Below are 17130 nucleotides of genomic sequence, written 5' to 3'. Positions count from 1 at the left end.
ATTAGCTGCTTTCTCGAAACAAGTTACAGTCACAGCGATAAAAACGAAGATGATCGATGAACTGTACATGGATCCGCCCCACAGTATCCTTCCTGATTATTCCACTTAAATCACCAGTCCTTGTCTGAACTTTTCCCTTAGGACGATGTCGTTTATTACAACCCACCCTAATTCGGAAAATTGTACATGCCTTTTATGTAAGTTCTATCATGAATCTCATGCACAATTAAATTTTCACTTTCTATCTTTTTACTCTTTTAAGGTAAATGATGACAAGTGACCTTTTGCATGAGAAGCGCGGTTATTTTTCAGTAACACGTAACACCAAATTAAATGTAAATTCGAACCAAACAAAAGACAGCAAACAATGTGATTGCCTGTTCTTGACGTGTCTCTTGTACTTTCTATAAGAAGATAAAGGAAACTTTATTACTTGATCAATAAAATTATATAGGTGAGAAACCGGAAAGGATAATGTAAATTACAAGGTGCTTTATTCCTTGAGGCTTGGATTTTAACCACAATGATCGTCATTTTTCACGAGCTAGCAATAGACAATCAGTCTCGATCGAGAGCCACAATACATCCCAGTTGCCAACATCGAGAAGAACTTCACCCTCTTCCACAGTGTTAAAACTGCCCGATCACATGCAAAGGTAGCTCACCAACACACTAACAGCAAGAAAACATCAAGGACAAAACATATAGTCCCCAAAAATAACACCATAATTAACAAGTATCGATATCAACCATCACGATCTGCTTAAGACTGGAGCAATGAGGTAGGTAAACTCTTGCCTTACCCCCCTTAGTTAGGGCACACAGACACGTCTGGTTCCATAAAGTCCATATTTCCCGGCTATATAAAGACTAGAGAATACTAAAAGACTGGGGGTATTCTAGGCTGCTGGCACAGCACATCTTCTCTTCTCTATGATTTTTATCTCTTTTGGTCCATAGACCCATTAATAGTTTCTCCTAGCTAGTGGCCAGTGGGGACAAAACAATTAAATCAGAATTAAATGTTTAATTTTCTATGAATAATTTTTAGATTCGGTTTCTCAATAAGTGAATAAACTGATATAAACAGAAGTCAGAAAATGTCATATAGTTCAGAGAATGACAAGTGCAACAAGTAGTGAAAGAAAGTAAGCATAAATGGCATTAAGGCTATTTCTAGTCAGACTACACCTCGCCGGAAACCGGAAACCTCTGATCTTTGAACCTCGGCGGGCAAAAAGCCGATGACAAAGGAGGAACCTTTGTTAGGCATAGGCATCTGAAGAATGTTACACAGATTCAGGACTTATTTTATCAGGTCACTTCACGTGAGAGTTCATTTGTAATGCTATTATTTTACCAAAAGGATACTGTTTCTATGCAAAAAAAAAAAATGGCGAAAATTTTAGAAATTGTAACTTTAAATCTGTAAGTACAAAAAGCACCATTTTCCCTCTGTTTTCTTTGCAATATGAAGCTAATAAATTATCCTGCAACCTCGTAAGTAAACCATGCCACTTTGATGAAGACCGAATGAGACTTGAATGCATTCAATTTCCTTGTACGATCTTAACATCAATAATTGAGAAAAGTAGACAAAAAAGGAAAATGGCAGTTGGAGAAAGCAACAGCTACGAGTCGTTCAAATGACATCTTAACATCAACGATCAATAACATTTATGAAAAAGCAAACTCGACTACTACCGGAGAAAGCAACGGCTTAATATCAAGTACGGTTATATCTTAACATCAACAATTATGAACATCATGCAAAAGACAATTGGAGAAAGAAACAGCTTACTGTATTAAGAAAATCAGGCAAAAGCAAAATCGATATGTGGAAAAGCAACAGCTTAATACCATTCATAATGCAATAGGTGACGGATCAAAAAGGTCTAGCTTTTTTATTCTGGTTATATGACTTATATCACATCAGTGAAAGAGACTCACAATTCAAAAGCAATATGAGGTTCAAATACCTGAAATGTGGGACTCTGAAGAACACATATCTTATATGTTATGTATGACTATACTGTACCTTCTTTCAATGATAGTACTCCTCTCCCTATTTACATTACTCCTCCCCCCTTAAATGGAAAGATAAAAAAAAATATAAAAAAATTGCTGCTCCCGAAGAAGTACCTTGTGTGTAAATACAAATCGTTGATTCACAGGTATTGAATCAACAGGCAAAGACTTCACCACAAAACAGACCTGCTTGATCTACAATGACAGCTTTTTGTTTCTTCAATTTTTCTTATTATAATTGTTTTTCAGTCCCACTCTTACCTCTGCCCAAAAGGTCTCCAATTATTTAACTTTGATGGTAATGGTGATGGGCTACTGAAAAAGAATGCCGATCTGTCACAGCCAATTGTTGAAGCATCTGACCAGTCATATGCTGCTTTCGAGACTTTTACTATCCTTGGATTATTCAGGTCATGAATGCAAAGCTTCATCAATCAGGTCTGATGGCCTATCTGAGTCCATTAAGATGTCCTCCAATGTTGCAAGTGATTTCAACTGTTGGCCAAGAGATGCAATTGTTTTCTGGCACTCTGCAAATTTACTTGCAGCCAATGCCAGCTCTTTCTCCTGCCATAAACAAGAACATATAAAAACCAACATATATGAAAAGTATGCGTATAGCTGATCATGTTGTGAGATGCAAGCCAATTAAAGTCTAGGAGCCAGACGTGTTAGGGACCTCACATTTATTACATAATTCCACTAAAAGAACTGGCTAATACGGAATACCACATTTTCTAGTTAAAAACTGGAGAGCTGCTTGAACAAAGAAAAAAAGATGTTCAGAAGTTCTAAACTCAATATGGAGTCGGCCACTGAAACTCTGATCTTACATTTTTCTACTATAGCAGTATCTCCTATTAAATCTAATTTGTTTTAGACTTTTCATATTCATTCTTCCATGTTGTCTTTTATTGTTCTTACTCTGGTTATGGGTGCTTCTAACGATCTACATTGTATTTGCCCATACCAACTAATAAGCATAATTCTTCATCTATTAGCACTACATTGTGCCGTCCAACTATCATATTTTCCCCAAGAGATCAATTTTTACTCATCTTTTCTGCTCATTACTATTATTCATTTTACAGTCTCATTTCTACATTGTGTTGCCTTGGATGCCCAACATTTTACTACAAACTATAAATATTGGTTTTTGCTGTTCTTTCATTAGATATGGTTTATTGCCCAAGAAAACTGACCTGCTGTATCTTCAAATCACCGCTAGTACTAGCCATACGCTGGAGCTCAGCTTCATGTTTCATTATCAATAGCTCATTCTCAACTTTCTGGCATTTGGCCTCATTTTCAGCTGATAAAGCTCGCTCCTTTGAGACATCTTCCTCTAGTGCACCGACTTTTAAAATCAAGCAGTCAAGTTCAGTTTGAACGGATCTTAGTTGTGACTCAGCCACTTCTCTCATTGTTTGACAGGCCTTTACTTCTTCATCTGAAGCATACCTTGATCCATTTGCAATATTCAACTGTGTTTGAAGGTCTTCCAACTTCAAATCAGCCTCCAGTAGCTGACTTTTTAATGTCTGAATCTCCTTTTCGCACTCAGTCATAGTCATCTCAAGTTCCACTTTTTCTGTCACCATCTTCTCTAACTTCCCCTCCAGTTCCGCAGTCCTTTGAATCATGGTTTCAAGTTCAGTTTCTAGAAGGTTTTTTCCAGCAGTACACTGGTTTGATCCGAGTCCTGCCTCAAGGTAACAGTTCTTATTTTTTGTAACTGGCGTTGCAGCAAACCTTTCCATTTCAAGAAAATCATCCATGAGATTGATATCTACTGAAGGAACCATTAGATTTTTTCCAACACCTTTTTCTTTATTAAATTTATCAGGATCTGTGATACGAGCAGATGTACGTGAATTTGACTGGCTTGAATCACATTCACTTGGCTCCAAGTCACTCGCTTTATCTGTATCCAACTCAATTGCCAGTACCCTCTCCCCACTATCTGATTGGCTATCTATAAAGGATTCTACATAAACTGAGGATGTAGAAAAGGATTTGTGACCATTATCTGGTAGTGCTTTACGTGCCAAGGCGTTTAGCCTACGGCACTCAGCTTCAAGCTTAACAACCTTTTTTATGCTCTCTAAATGTTGCTTACTCGCTGCTTCAGCAGCTTGGGTGCTCAAATCCCTCTCTATAGTTGCAATTTCAAGCTCCTTGACTCGAGAGCGAAGACTAAGCTTAAGAGCAGAGTTCTCTTTTTCAGTAGCCTCAAGCTTTAACCGGAGATCCTTACCAATAGAGGCAGCAGCTTCAGTTTTAGCAGCTTGAAGTTGTGCTTGGAGATCAGCAAGCTGGCTCTCAAGTATGGACTTTGAACTATCCCATTCACGAGTTTTCTTAGCAACAACCTCATTAGTATTCCGGTCTTGATCTTCTCTTGCCTGTCGAAGCTGCCTCACGCATTCTTTCAGTGCTCCATCAAGATGACCAACTCGGTCTTTAAGAGCTGAGTTTTTCTGATTTGTAGCCTCAAGTTGCTGTTTTAAGCCCAACACTTCATTTTCAGACTTCTCCCAGCCTAACATTTGAAATGGCAAAGAGAAAGAACTAATGGGGCCATTTTCAGAAAAGAAAACTTAATAAAATATAAAAGAAAATCTATGACATACCATTGACCCCTAAACGGAACAGCTTAGCAACACCCAATATTTTCCATTTCTATAAACTCAGGGCACCCATTCTAGAAAGACTTGAAGAAAGATAAGATGAGTAAACCTTCTCTAGTAACAATAAAAGTACAACTTTTATAAAACTGTTGGTCTTTGAAAATCAAACTGTTTCCTCAAATCATAGGCAGAAACATAAGTGTAAAAAAAAAAAAAACGCTTTTGCTTCTCTTTATTTGTCTAAATGTTTTTTCCAGTTTAGATGATTTATGTAGGGGTTTATTCCATAACTTGCTTTTATACAGAGTGAAGTGCATAAAGGACTACACAACTGGAATCCAAAATCTTAAGCTGATGAGGAAAGCACAGTATTATTGAGCACATAAGACAACAACTGGACACGTAGATTCTGCGCATTAAGATTCAATAGGTATCCTAATTTCTAACTGAAGTTAAATGCAAGGGAACAAAAGGAAAGCAGAAAAACCTGAGACAGCTTCTTCTGCAACTTTAGCATGCTGCTTTACCAATTCATCTTTGGCGTTACTGTCAAGAAGAGCAGCTGATAGTTTCTCCTTCAAAGTCCCAACACTTTCATTAAGTTCTTCATCACTGCGTGGAGCTTTAGAAGTGACTTCCAGCGACTGAATGCTATGAGTTGGGAATGCCTTTGACATCAAAGTAGGGAAAAATTAGACTCTTCAACCAAACCACTTGATAGAGCAAAGAATGATGTTAGGATATAAAATAATTTTTGGCATATGTCCTAACAGCTTAGCTTCTAGTAAGTGGGAACACCGATGGACCAAATCTTCCTGAACTCGAATCTTATACAGAAGTGCAACCTTTCAATTTATAGTGAATTTTCATGTTTGGGGTCTTGTGGATAAGCCTATACATGTGGGGAGTTTTAGAAGCAACCAGATAGCTGAATGACAATTGACAAGGAACTAATTTTTTGGATGGCATCAGAAGACCAAAACATGAAGAAAATCTCATAAATGAGCAACACTATCCAGCTACCAATTAGTTACTTGTTCTTCATGATGGTACCTAAATTAGTATGTATAAATGTTTCAAGCTGCTATGGGACCCAACAAGTTCACACATTCAAACTCCTGCACTTAGAGGACAAGCCAACAAGTATTCAGGCGGCACTCATGTACATATGCTATTTTGGGTACATATGCTATTTTGGGTAATTGATCATTCTCTAGCACTGTTGACCTTGGTCTAGAGAGTTCAGCAAAGACATTTTATGGCCAGCACAGAAAATCATGTCTTTAGCCACCAGCAAAGACATTGTAGTGCAGTGGATCCATCTAACATAGAGGTGGGTGACATTGGTTTAACCATATGTTTGCTATGTACGAAATAGTAGAACATACCAAGATTAGAGGATTCCATCAATATTAAGATTCTATATGTTGTATAACCAAACTGTTAGCGTGATCAATGAAGACATGATTTATGCAAATGATGGTAAAGTAAGAAACTAATAACCAACTAGGCAGAATCATGAAAATTTCCAAATCTCATAGAATTCGACAATCCAATCACTCATAAGGCAAAAGACTGAATATATTTCAGAACAATGTGAATAGCAGCTACCTGATCATCCGAAAATCTTTCAGAATGAGAAGATATCGATCCCGAACTCTCAGTCTCACCAGAACTCTTGTCTGATGATTTCCTTTGCCACAGCCGACTCCGCCTATCCATCTTGAAATTCAACAACTAAGCATCTCACAATCCCCCCTCTGGGACTTCACCTGCATTATGATGAAACCATCAATGCATACTTCACCTGCATTTGCTTGAGAATCAAGTGATATCTGCGCATCGCAATCTGGGAAAAGGTTCTAATCAATCCTAATAAATGTGGTTGGTTTGTACTGGGAAAGTCTGGGTTTCTAAACAAATTGAAAAGAAAATTCAGAGGGGCCCAAAAGATCAATCAAAACTGCTGGACCGAAAAAGATAACTTTCTGGTAATTTACTCTCTCACCTTTGCTTAGAATTCACTCCTGGTTTGATCTAATCCTCAACCAACAAAAAAGCGATGTACTAAAGGTGTGCAATAAAATAAACATTTGAATAGTTTCAAAAAGACAGAAGCTTTGGAGACTGTGTTTTGTTGTTCAGTAACTTAAAACACACAGCTCCAATACTAGCTTGATATGCACCTACCAAGTCCACATTTTCACGCCACAACAATAACAGACAAGCAACTGTGAAAATGAAATATGCAGACAATACCCACTTCAAAGAAACTCACAAGAGTGAGAAATTGCCAATTCCCATTCCAAGATACACAAAATTCCGGAGACCCATCAAAGCTAAAGCAAGGAATTTTCAAGTAAACAAAGAAAAACAAAAACAAAAACATAAGAAAGAGGTTTAATTAATGTGTTGGGTACAAACTGGGGGGGGGATAAGGAAACAACCTGTAAATAAGGGTAGCATGTCAGGAAATATTTAGGGATTGACGAAGCCCAAAAAAAGGGCGGAGAATATTTGATTGATTAGTTTCTACCAATATTTGTGTGTGTTGAAAATGGGGGGCTGGAAGACAGTAGCAGTAGTAGGACCAATATGGTGTGAACGTGATGGAAGGGTCCAAATGTGCAAAGATGCTTCTCTTTCATGAATCATCAAGTTTTGCTTTGTCGTCTTACATGGTGGTGGCGTCATTCCCGCCCATGAATGCGGGAAATTCACTGCAATTGGTCTGTTGTTTGTATTATATTCTGCTCATTGTGCTGCAATGTGCTACTGTTGTCTGCAAGGGAATCTGGGTTCACAGTCAATAACGATTGAGTCCTTTACCGCCGTGCCACAGCATACAATAAAGCATATTATTCACATAATAACACAGCCGGCCTACACAAGTATTTATGGATCCATCGGTCGTTACATTTCATTTAGGATTAGGACTAGGAATAGGTGTAATAGTAATAGTACTTGCTTGTTTTTTCATAGCTCTCATTATTTTTGGATGACATCTCATTAATCAAGAAATCGGTTTGATTGTTCATTTTTTGTTTTTTTTCTGAGAATAGATTTGATCGTTTATTCTTGACTTCTAATCTTATCATTTCATTTAAAATCTTATCATTTCATTTAAAATTTCATCCAGCTCAGCACATAAACTTAATAAATGAAAATATTCACTAACGATGGTTGTCTTTTCTTCTATTACGTCGTCTCACAAATCAGTGTCTCAACCACTAGCAAAGCAGAGTTTATGGGCTATCCATGGACTCGATCCATGAATCTTCAAAACCCATCTCAGATTCATGATTATCTCCGAGTTCCCCTGCAATCGCCTTCAATGCAATTGGAAGGCCAGCACGTTTTGGTTATGTTTTTCCTTCAATCCCATATCCCAAATCCCCAAAGCCAATACAAAATGGAGAATTCAACTTGCAGTTCAAAGCCCAATGTTGCAAACTAACATATCAATTAATAAACTTAACCATAGGGGCAGATCTTTGGGTTGAATTGATCTTGGATATGAGATTCAAGTTTTGAGAAAAATTCATATGGGTTCGAAAGAAAACTCAAGTCATAAGAACCTCAACCGTAAGAAACCAGCAATGCTAGAAAATCTGGAAAATCGATGAGGATTACTGGGTTGAAAGAAAGTTCCAATAGAAAATTCAAACCATAAGAAACCAGCAATGCTGAGAATTCATAGAAAATCATAACAACTAAGACTCATTATGTTGAAACACATTTCCATTAGAAAATTAAAATTAAACAGATTAGAAAAGGCCAAGGAAGATTGAAAAGTTTAAGGAAACGGGCAGAAAGAAAGAATGAGAAGAAGAAGATGAACTGAGGAACTGAGGAGATAACGGAAGAGAAAAGAAAATAGACGGTCGTCACCCTTCAAACTCCAATTTTAGGGTAATTAATTTAATGATCAGCTGCTACCTTTCAAAAAAAGAAAAATGATCAGCTGCTAAGGTGGTTGACTAATGACCGTCGAATTTTAAAGGAAGGATGAGATTAGAAGTCAAGGATAATCGAGGCTAAAATTAGCCAAGGAGAGGATCAGTATCCTATTTATTTCACCTTTTTTGGCTTCTATTGAATCAAGAAAATAATGTGATTGTTCTTTTTTTCTTTTCTTTTTTAGAATAGATTTGATTGTGGAAAGAACTTCGCTGACCAGGGCTGGTCAGCCCACGCTAACCACACCCAATAAAAAAAAGACACTTGTCCATTAAAAAAAAAAAAATCTGGTTGAAACCCCAGAAACATCTCTTCTCCTTCACTTACCGTCTCAGAACCAAATCTAACTCCCCCCCCCCCCCCCCCGGGCACCATCCAGCTCTTCCCTACTCAACCCCAGCCCCTACGGTGTTCGACGACCGAGCAGTGGCTGGTGCTCTCCTCCGGGTCAGCACCGCAGCGTTACAGTGCTCCATCTCCTCCGCCGCTCGCGGAGCAGTTGATCGTGCCTCTCCCGGAGAAGGTCAAGAAGAGCCGCTGCGCTTTTCTTCCCCACGGCGGCAATGAGTGGCCTCACCACCACCTCTGCACCGCCGCGCGACACCGTTTCACCGAAAATTCATGGACTTCCATCGCCATCCCCAAACCTCATCTCAGAGCTCCACGAATCATTTGCATGGCGGTCAGTCCATTAAGCAATGGTGCTGGGGTTGAGTAGGGAAGAGCTGGGATGGTGCCGGGGGGGGGGGGGGGGGGGGGTTATATTTGGTTCTGAGATGGTAAGTGAAGGAGAAGAGATGTTTCGGGGGTTTCAACCAGAAATTTTTTTTTTTAATGGACAGGTGTCTTTTTTTTATTGGGTGTGGTCAGCATGGGCTGACCAGCCCTGGTCAGCGAAGTTCTTTCCTTTGATTGTTCATTCTTTTTTTCTTTTCTTTTTTAGAATAGATTTGATTGTTCATTCTAACATGACTGATTAATAGAAAGGGTGGTGCAACAAAAGTAATAGCAACCTAAGAGATGGAGAGAGGGCCTCCGAAACTTGCGGAGCGACCCGGTGAAGCGAAATTTCAATTTCGTGGTGGCGGCAGTGAGCCTCGTGCTCTCCAGACCAAGCAGAGACGAGATGACGGCAGCGTGGGCATGGAGAGGCCGTGGTTTCTTCTGTAACGGCGCTAGGATCTCAACCCAGTTTCTCGAAGGCTCCAGTTGAGGCGATTCTCAACTGAGGGTGGCGTTTTTGGACGTGATTTGGCGAATCGTGTCGGAATAGTGACGTTGGTGTCAGTGCCTACAACTTTCGAGGCATTTGAGATTTTTGTCATGGGACGGCATTGTTTGACCGAGGGGATCAAGTCTCAGTGGCTGGAGGCACCGGTGGTGACAGCGGCCAGAACAAACCAGACTTGGGTTACGACGGTGCAAGTCTCCAGCGATCTATGACAGTGGCAGGTGGGCTGAGCTAGGTCTCTATAGCGCCGGCAGTGGCTGGGCCGAGGTTAGGGCTAGCTGGTGATATGGCAGCGCTGGTGATGCGGGCGGTGACAAGCTGCGGGCAAGAACCACTTCTAGAATAACCGGCAGGCATAGTTAGTAATTTTTCGTATTATACGCGAATAAAAAGCACACTTACTTTTTTTTTTTCAAAAATACTTCCGTACTTCGTATTTTTGAAAGTGACTCATTAAATTTCCCGTACTTTTGAAGCCAACAATATTATACACGTACTATAAACGATTTTTAAGTTTTTTTCCGTATTTTATACATATTATTGAACAAAAATGACTATAAATTAATAATATTAATAAAAAAATGATTATTTAATTAATTAAAAATATTTTGCAGAACTTTTCAACGAACTATTTGATAAAATATCCGAATAATACACATACGTATTTTTCGCGTATTATACAAGTCCCATTGTTGACTAACTATGCTAGCAGGAAACCCTAGTTTTGAACTAGGGACCGTCGTTTTGACTGGGCTGGTTGGAGCATATGGGCCGGTGCAGGTGACTGGCTTGAGGCTTCTTTATGTGGGCCACTGGTGGTAACTGGACCTAGTGGGAGGCTCAAATCTGGAGAGGGGCTGCAGACCTTCAAGAAGAGCTTGAAGAGCACCCTGTTGCCGAGTTGTTGGCTACTGAAGAGGCTGAGGATGGTGCTGGTTCCAACCCTAAGGGGGAGGCACTAGCGCTCTCTTAAGTTCTCTAGGCTTTTAGACATTCTGAACTCAAGCCTTTTCAAATAGGAATAATTTCTATAGGCTTTTCTAAGATGTTTCTAGTTGATATTTGTACCACAATTGTGTGATTGGCAGATTAGACTAGATGAATATTTTTTCCTTAGAGAGCAAGATTATTCGTGCTTAGTTTTAGGCTTGTTTTTCAACGAGCGTCCCGTTAGACTTTAATGAGTTTACTAGTGGCTTAGATAAGTTGTCTGGTTTGTTCCGGGGTTCCTTATGTAAGTTCTATTAGACTCTGACCTATTTTTATGGCTTGATTACTAATGAAATCAATACTATTCAAAAAAAAAAGAAGGGTGGTGCTATTCGCACACCCATTTTTTCTATTCACATACCCTCTCGATTTATCTATTACTTTAATTTTTTTTTTTTTGCAAATTACCCTAATCATCCCCAAATCCTAAATCTTTATTTTCCCGCATATACAGAGAACTTCAAAACTCTTTGCGATTTTGTCTTTTCTTTTCCATCAAAAACTTCTCTAGCATAGTCATTCTATCTCTCTAACGTGATGCTTTGAATTATAATTATGGAAGAACAAGCAACTTTAGACTCATCTTTGGAGAAAATTTTACATCTGATTTGCAATGAAGACATGAAAGAAAAAATATGAGTTTAGTGATCATTCAAGCCTCTTCGAATCCATCATTCCTGGTAAGATTATAACTGAAATTATTTAGTGTATTTCAATTCATCGCTCTCCGCTAAAAAGATAAATTTCTCAGCGATTTGGTGGACTAGGAGCTCTAAATTTATGCGTTATGTTCGTCTTAGATTGATTTTGGTATGGCTTGCTTGCTAATCATGGTTTTGACTTAAGTTGATTGATAACTTTGAAATTGTTGACGCTTTGATTTCATTTTTACTTTAGTCATATCATCATCCTACATAATGCTTTATGTCACTGGGAATGGTATCTTGAATCAACGTTGCTTAATCAGATGTGAGAGGTTTTGGGTTTTCTCTAGTTTAGGTGATATGCTTATACCTTTCTTCAGTTTTGTATAGCAGTCATGGCATACCTAAATCCCCAAACTCAGCTACATCGTGATTTTTCATCTGAGCCCTATATCTTGCCACACTAATTGCAGATTTTTTGACAAATTGCACTTCGTCCTTCCCATCAGTTTTTTTTTTTTTTCCTTCTTCTTCTAATCAGCAATTAATGTAAAATTGATTTATTGTATAGTAATGTTTAATTCATGATTGACTTGCCAAGTAGGAAAAAAAATAAACATAATTACAAAGGAGGTTAGTTAAGGTAATTTGTAAAAAAAAATTGTATTAAAGTAATGAAAAAAATAAAGAAGTGTGTGAACAGAGAAAATGGGTGTGCGAATAGCACCACCCTAATAAAAATACTCTAACACTCAAGCCTTGTCAAATGTAATATGTATCGCAATGGATAGATATCATATTTATTCACTTTCAAAATGCCTTAGTGGTCAAATGGTAGACATCTCTCCAAGTTTTTCATCATTCATCACTAACCCAGTCACCCCTCTCCAATTACAATTCATATTCCTCAATCTCTCACAAGACACTCTCTTCTTCTCTCGATCCCTCTCAACATCTCCAGTTTCTAGTTTATGTATTCATTCTCTAGTTTTCAAATTTCAACCCCAACTCTCTCTTATACTCAATCTCTCAACCTCTGGCCACCTAGAGAATCAAAACTTTGTGTTTGGAACTTTGGATAATTGATCAATGATGGGTGAGAATAGAGCTACAACTTCAGTTTCTAAAAGTTTCATTAATCAAGGCTTGAGGGCATCCACACCAGCCCTTTATTCAAAAAAAAAAATATATATATATATATATATATATATTCTGAGAAAGTTGGAAGCATATTAAACTGAAATGCTTAATTAGCCTTTTTGGTCATTGGGACCAAACTTATAATTTACAGCACAGCAAATAGGTCTGACGAAAAAGTTTCGATTCGGACTCAGGCCCGTGAAATTCATTTATACTCAATCAGCCTCTCCTAACCTTAGAATCTAGCTATACTATTATTAAGATAAGACATAACCACTGCAAGTGGCCTAGTGGTTCTTGCCTAGTTGGGTATGCTCCCCAACCTAGGTTCGAACCCCGAAGCTGTCAAAATGGCCAGGCACTGTACTGCAATGCACAGTTGGAGCATTTCACATGCGCCGAATGAATTTATCTTAGGCCTAGGAAGCCTTTGGGTTCCCCACAAAATAAAATTTGAAAGAAACTGCGAGTAGAATAAATGGGTCAGGTTTTAAAGTCTCTTGCTCATCTATGTTCAGCTTAGTTTCCTCTAAATCTATGGATCTTTATGCGGTTGAAGATGGGACAGAATTAACTTGTTAGATGGGCCTCAACCATTGCCAACTAGGGGCGGATGGTTAAAATCTTATATTAATTTTAATATTCAATAAATATTATAATAATTTGGAATTACAATATAGAAAAACAAAATAAAATTTGAAAGAAACTGCGAGTAGAATAAATGGGTCAGGTTTTAAAGTCTCTTGCTCATCTATGTTCGGCTTAGTTTCCTCTAAATCTATGGATCTTTATGCGGTTCAAGATGGGACGGAATTAACTTGTTTGATGGGCCTCAACCATTGCCAACTAGGGGCGGATGGTTAAAATTAGGGGTGGGCACTTTGTACCGAAAATGCGGTTACCGACCCGAACCAAACCGAAAAACCGGTTCGGTAACCGCACCGAACTAAAACGGTGTCGTTTCATGGTCACACAATACCGAACCGCATAAAAGCGGTTCGGTTGCGGTTTTGGGTCATAAACCGCCCGATTTAAACCGACCCGCACCGAATTTGTTTTAATTACATTTTATGTCTTTATTATTTCTCTATTGATGGAAATGTTGGTTTTTAATATATAAGAAATCCATTTTTGTTTAGGTTTTCTGTTTGTAATAAGTTGCTATGTTTGCTTGATCATTGATACATATATGTATATATATATATATATATATATATATATATATATATATATATATACAGATCCTATCCGGAGCGAGGCCTCGCTTTGAAATTTCAGAGCGAGGTTAGGGTTTGGGGTCACTTTTCGGTCGCATATCCACATCTCAACAGTTCAGTTTCTATGTACTAATGTATAGATCATCTCTGCAAAATTTCAGCCAAATTGATAGTCGTTAAGGCATTGATAACTGCCTTAAAGCTAGTATAGTTCAGGTTGGACAGATTTAGTTCGTCCATTGGTTTAAGCGAGTTAGATACCTTAAAGACCATCAATTTCGTTGAAATTTTGCAGAGATGATCTATACATTAGTACCTAAAAGCTGAACGGTTGAGATGTAGATATGCGACCGAAAAGTGACCCTAAACCCTAATCTCGCTCTGAAATTTCAAAGCGAGGCCTCACTCTGGATAGGATCTGTGTGTGTGTGTATATATATATATATATATGGGTTTGTTAAGTGTTCAAATATGGTATTTCTGCAAGTTGCTTGATATTTGGGTGACATTTGCCAATTTGTGTGAACTCTAAATACATTCAAAATTTATTTATGCCTTATTGAAACTGTTAGGTAAAAATAAGCATGATTTTGGCCCTCTCTTTCTAGTTGAAATTAATAAATTGGTCCAAACCAAAACCGACCCGCACCGCACTGAAAAATGGTGTAACCGAAATAATCGGTTCATCCCTTTTGTAATGCGGTTGTGGTTTGATATATAGGCCAACCGAAAAAAAGCGGTTTGGTTGCGGTTTGGGCCTTAAACCGAACCAAACCGCACCGCGCCCACCCCTAGTTAAAATCTTATATTAATTTTAATATTCAATAAATATTATAATAATTTGGAATTACAATATAGAAAAATAAAATAAAATTTGAAAGAAACTGCGAGTAGAATAAATGGGTCAGGTTTTAAAGTCTCTTGCTCATCTATGTTCGGCTTAGTTTCCTATAAATCTATGGATCTTTATGCGGTTCAAGATGGGACGGAATTAACTTGTTAGATGGGCCTCAACCATTCCCAACAAGAGGCGGATGCTTTGGAGGTGGTTCGTCTGGTGAACTCCTCTGATAATTGCAAATTGGTTCTTGAAATTCACATTAAGTATGTACCTTGTGCAGCAAACATGCATGGTTGCACGCTACTTAGCCAAGTGTTACTTTAAATGCGACTGATGTAATATCTTGGACTCATGAATACTGTATTGGGCTAGTCATATTCAGGCTAAACATTGATGTAATTCATGCTATATATATTTTAAATTAGTAAATTACATCTTTATCAAAATTTGGGATATAATTTGAGTTACAAATTATTTTTTTCCAATTTTAAATTTTTAGCTATATTTAACTATTTTTGAAGCAAAATTCAACTCTAACAGACTAGCTATAGCTTAGCTATATTTAACTTTACCTAAATTGGCTAGCTATATTTAGCTAGAGAATCCTACATAGCTAAAGCAAAAGTTATATTTCTCTCTCCTCTTTTGTCCACATGTCAGTTTACGATTCGATGAAACATAATATATCACTTACAAATAGCTATCATTGATGGAGCAACATTGTTAAATCAATAGCTATATTTCACAAGTTTAGCTAAATTTAACTAAAAAATAAATTCTACTGTTGGAGATGCTCTTATACACACACCTATTTCTTATTGCACATGCATCCATAATTTTTTTTTTACTTTACACTATTCTCACAATCATTCCTCTTTTACTCTTTTTTCTGTTCATTCTATTTCTCTATTCCCAACTGCAGCCCCGCCCCCTCTCTTCGCCCTTGCGTGATTCTTTTTTCTTTTTTTTGTCCAAACATAGGCTGGGTACTTTAGTATTATGATCCCCGACCCTGCAGGACATGCTCAGCCGATCAGGACTGGAGTACGTATACTATCCACAACAAAATTGGCAGAGAAGCAATGGCAATTTTTACAACAAGAAGACTAAATAAGACCAACATAGAGCAAAGGTCGTGGACTGTCCAGGTCCTTGTTAATATGCTCCATTAGCTCGTACGTGCATTGCTTCCTCAATTACATAGAGATGCATGATCATGTAAGGCATGTTAGACTAGCAAGAGCCATCCGGCAACCTCGATAAGGCTCCTCCTCACAGCCATCCTTGCCAATAGTAGTTTTTTTTTTTTTTTTTTAAGGGTAAAATATAAGATTTTGAATTTCTACAAAACACGAAGGGTGTGTATTTAACAAATGGGGATGTGTATATATAATTACTCATTTCAAAATGACCCACATGAAATCAAGTTCTGGCTCTGCCACTGATCAAGATTTCCTAGTACAGCCACTCACTACACTCAGTATATATCCTTATGTGGCTGCGACTTATATATTATCGTTTAGTCAATTGTCCCATACAGATTGCCATAGTTAGCTGTATCCCTCAAGGTTAAACATCCAAAAATTCACGCACTGACATAAAACTATTAACCAAAAAGCTTAGAAGTCTTTTTTCCTCTTTCCCCCATCATTTTTAGCTCGCTGGCACTGTAGATACCTTTTGGTTTCTCGTAAAACCATTGGTTTCGTGTCTTACTTCACTTGGAATTCTAGTTACTAGACTAAATATAGGAGCCTTATATTCCCATTACCAAAGTGTATGAAGTTTCCCAGATGGGCATCGGTAGGGGGTGGAATTGAAAAATGCTATGGACCACAAAGTTAAAGCCCTGATGAAATTGAATTATGTCTCTGTTAACAGCAAATTGTGACTGTATATGCAGTTGTTGACAACTTGCAGTGAGATTGAAATTGGGAGTAAAAACAAGATGGCTTATCCTTAGGTGGAAGTTGGGAAAAAAAATTAGGGAAGTTAGTTAATTGGCTCATGTTCAAAGATAATAATGGGGTGAAGATGAAGTTGGTGTTCAATATGGACGTGGATCATGTATAGCATGGTGGGTTTTAACAAGTAGTGAAGAGGGAGATGAAGCAGAACCATTGATGCTACATCTCTCTCTATTATCTGTTTTGGGCTTTGAAATGAAGTCAGTGGCGGACCCAAAAATTTATTTATGTATGGGGGCGAACTTGAAGTGTAATAGCCAATAAAATTAAAATCTTTACTATCACATAATCGAAAGATAAATTTTTGTCATGTGTGAAAATCTACAAAAGAAGCTAAAAGAAAGAGTAAATAAAATGAACTCTTATACAGAGAAAGATCTACATTATTGAATAAATTGTGTATAAGACTGCATGTTGTGTTTATTTAGGGAATTTGGGAGCTTTCTTCACGTCATCAATAATCTCTATAGGAATATAGGTCA

General features: G+C 37.8%; 1 protein-coding gene across 3 annotated transcripts; it reads right to left on the bottom strand.

Moving 5' to 3' along the window:
• Positions 1 to 1878: 1878 nt before the first annotated feature.
• LOC112189300 (filament-like plant protein) lies at positions 1879 to 7490 on the bottom strand. Of its 3 annotated transcripts, none has more exons than XM_040514590.1 (5): positions 7337 to 7490; positions 6270 to 6430; positions 5146 to 5326; positions 3231 to 4570; positions 1879 to 2595 (listed from the first exon to the last, which is right to left on the bottom strand). In XM_040514590.1, exons 2-5 carry the CDS (start codon positions 6378 to 6380, stop codon positions 2440 to 2442), a joined length of 1788 nt encoding a protein of 595 aa, XP_040370524.1. In that variant the 5' UTR covers positions 6381 to 6430; positions 7337 to 7490; the 3' UTR covers positions 1879 to 2439. The 3 variants fall into 3 exon arrangements, with proteins under 3 accessions (XP_040370524.1, XP_024184372.1, XP_024184373.1); XM_024328604.2 differs by lacking the exon at positions 7337 to 7490 and adding an exon at positions 7106 to 7264; XM_024328605.2 differs by lacking the exon at positions 7337 to 7490 and adding an exon at positions 6667 to 6895.
• Positions 7491 to 17130: the final 9640 nt, after the last annotated feature.

This window comes from Rosa chinensis, chromosome 2, assembly GCF_002994745.2.
Source record: "Rosa chinensis cultivar Old Blush chromosome 2, RchiOBHm-V2, whole genome shotgun sequence".
In the NCBI taxonomy this organism is placed as follows: domain Eukaryota; kingdom Viridiplantae; phylum Streptophyta; class Magnoliopsida; order Rosales; family Rosaceae; genus Rosa; species Rosa chinensis.
Note: the sequence above shows the minus strand (reverse complement) of the source record. Positions and strands in the feature narration are given on the sequence as shown.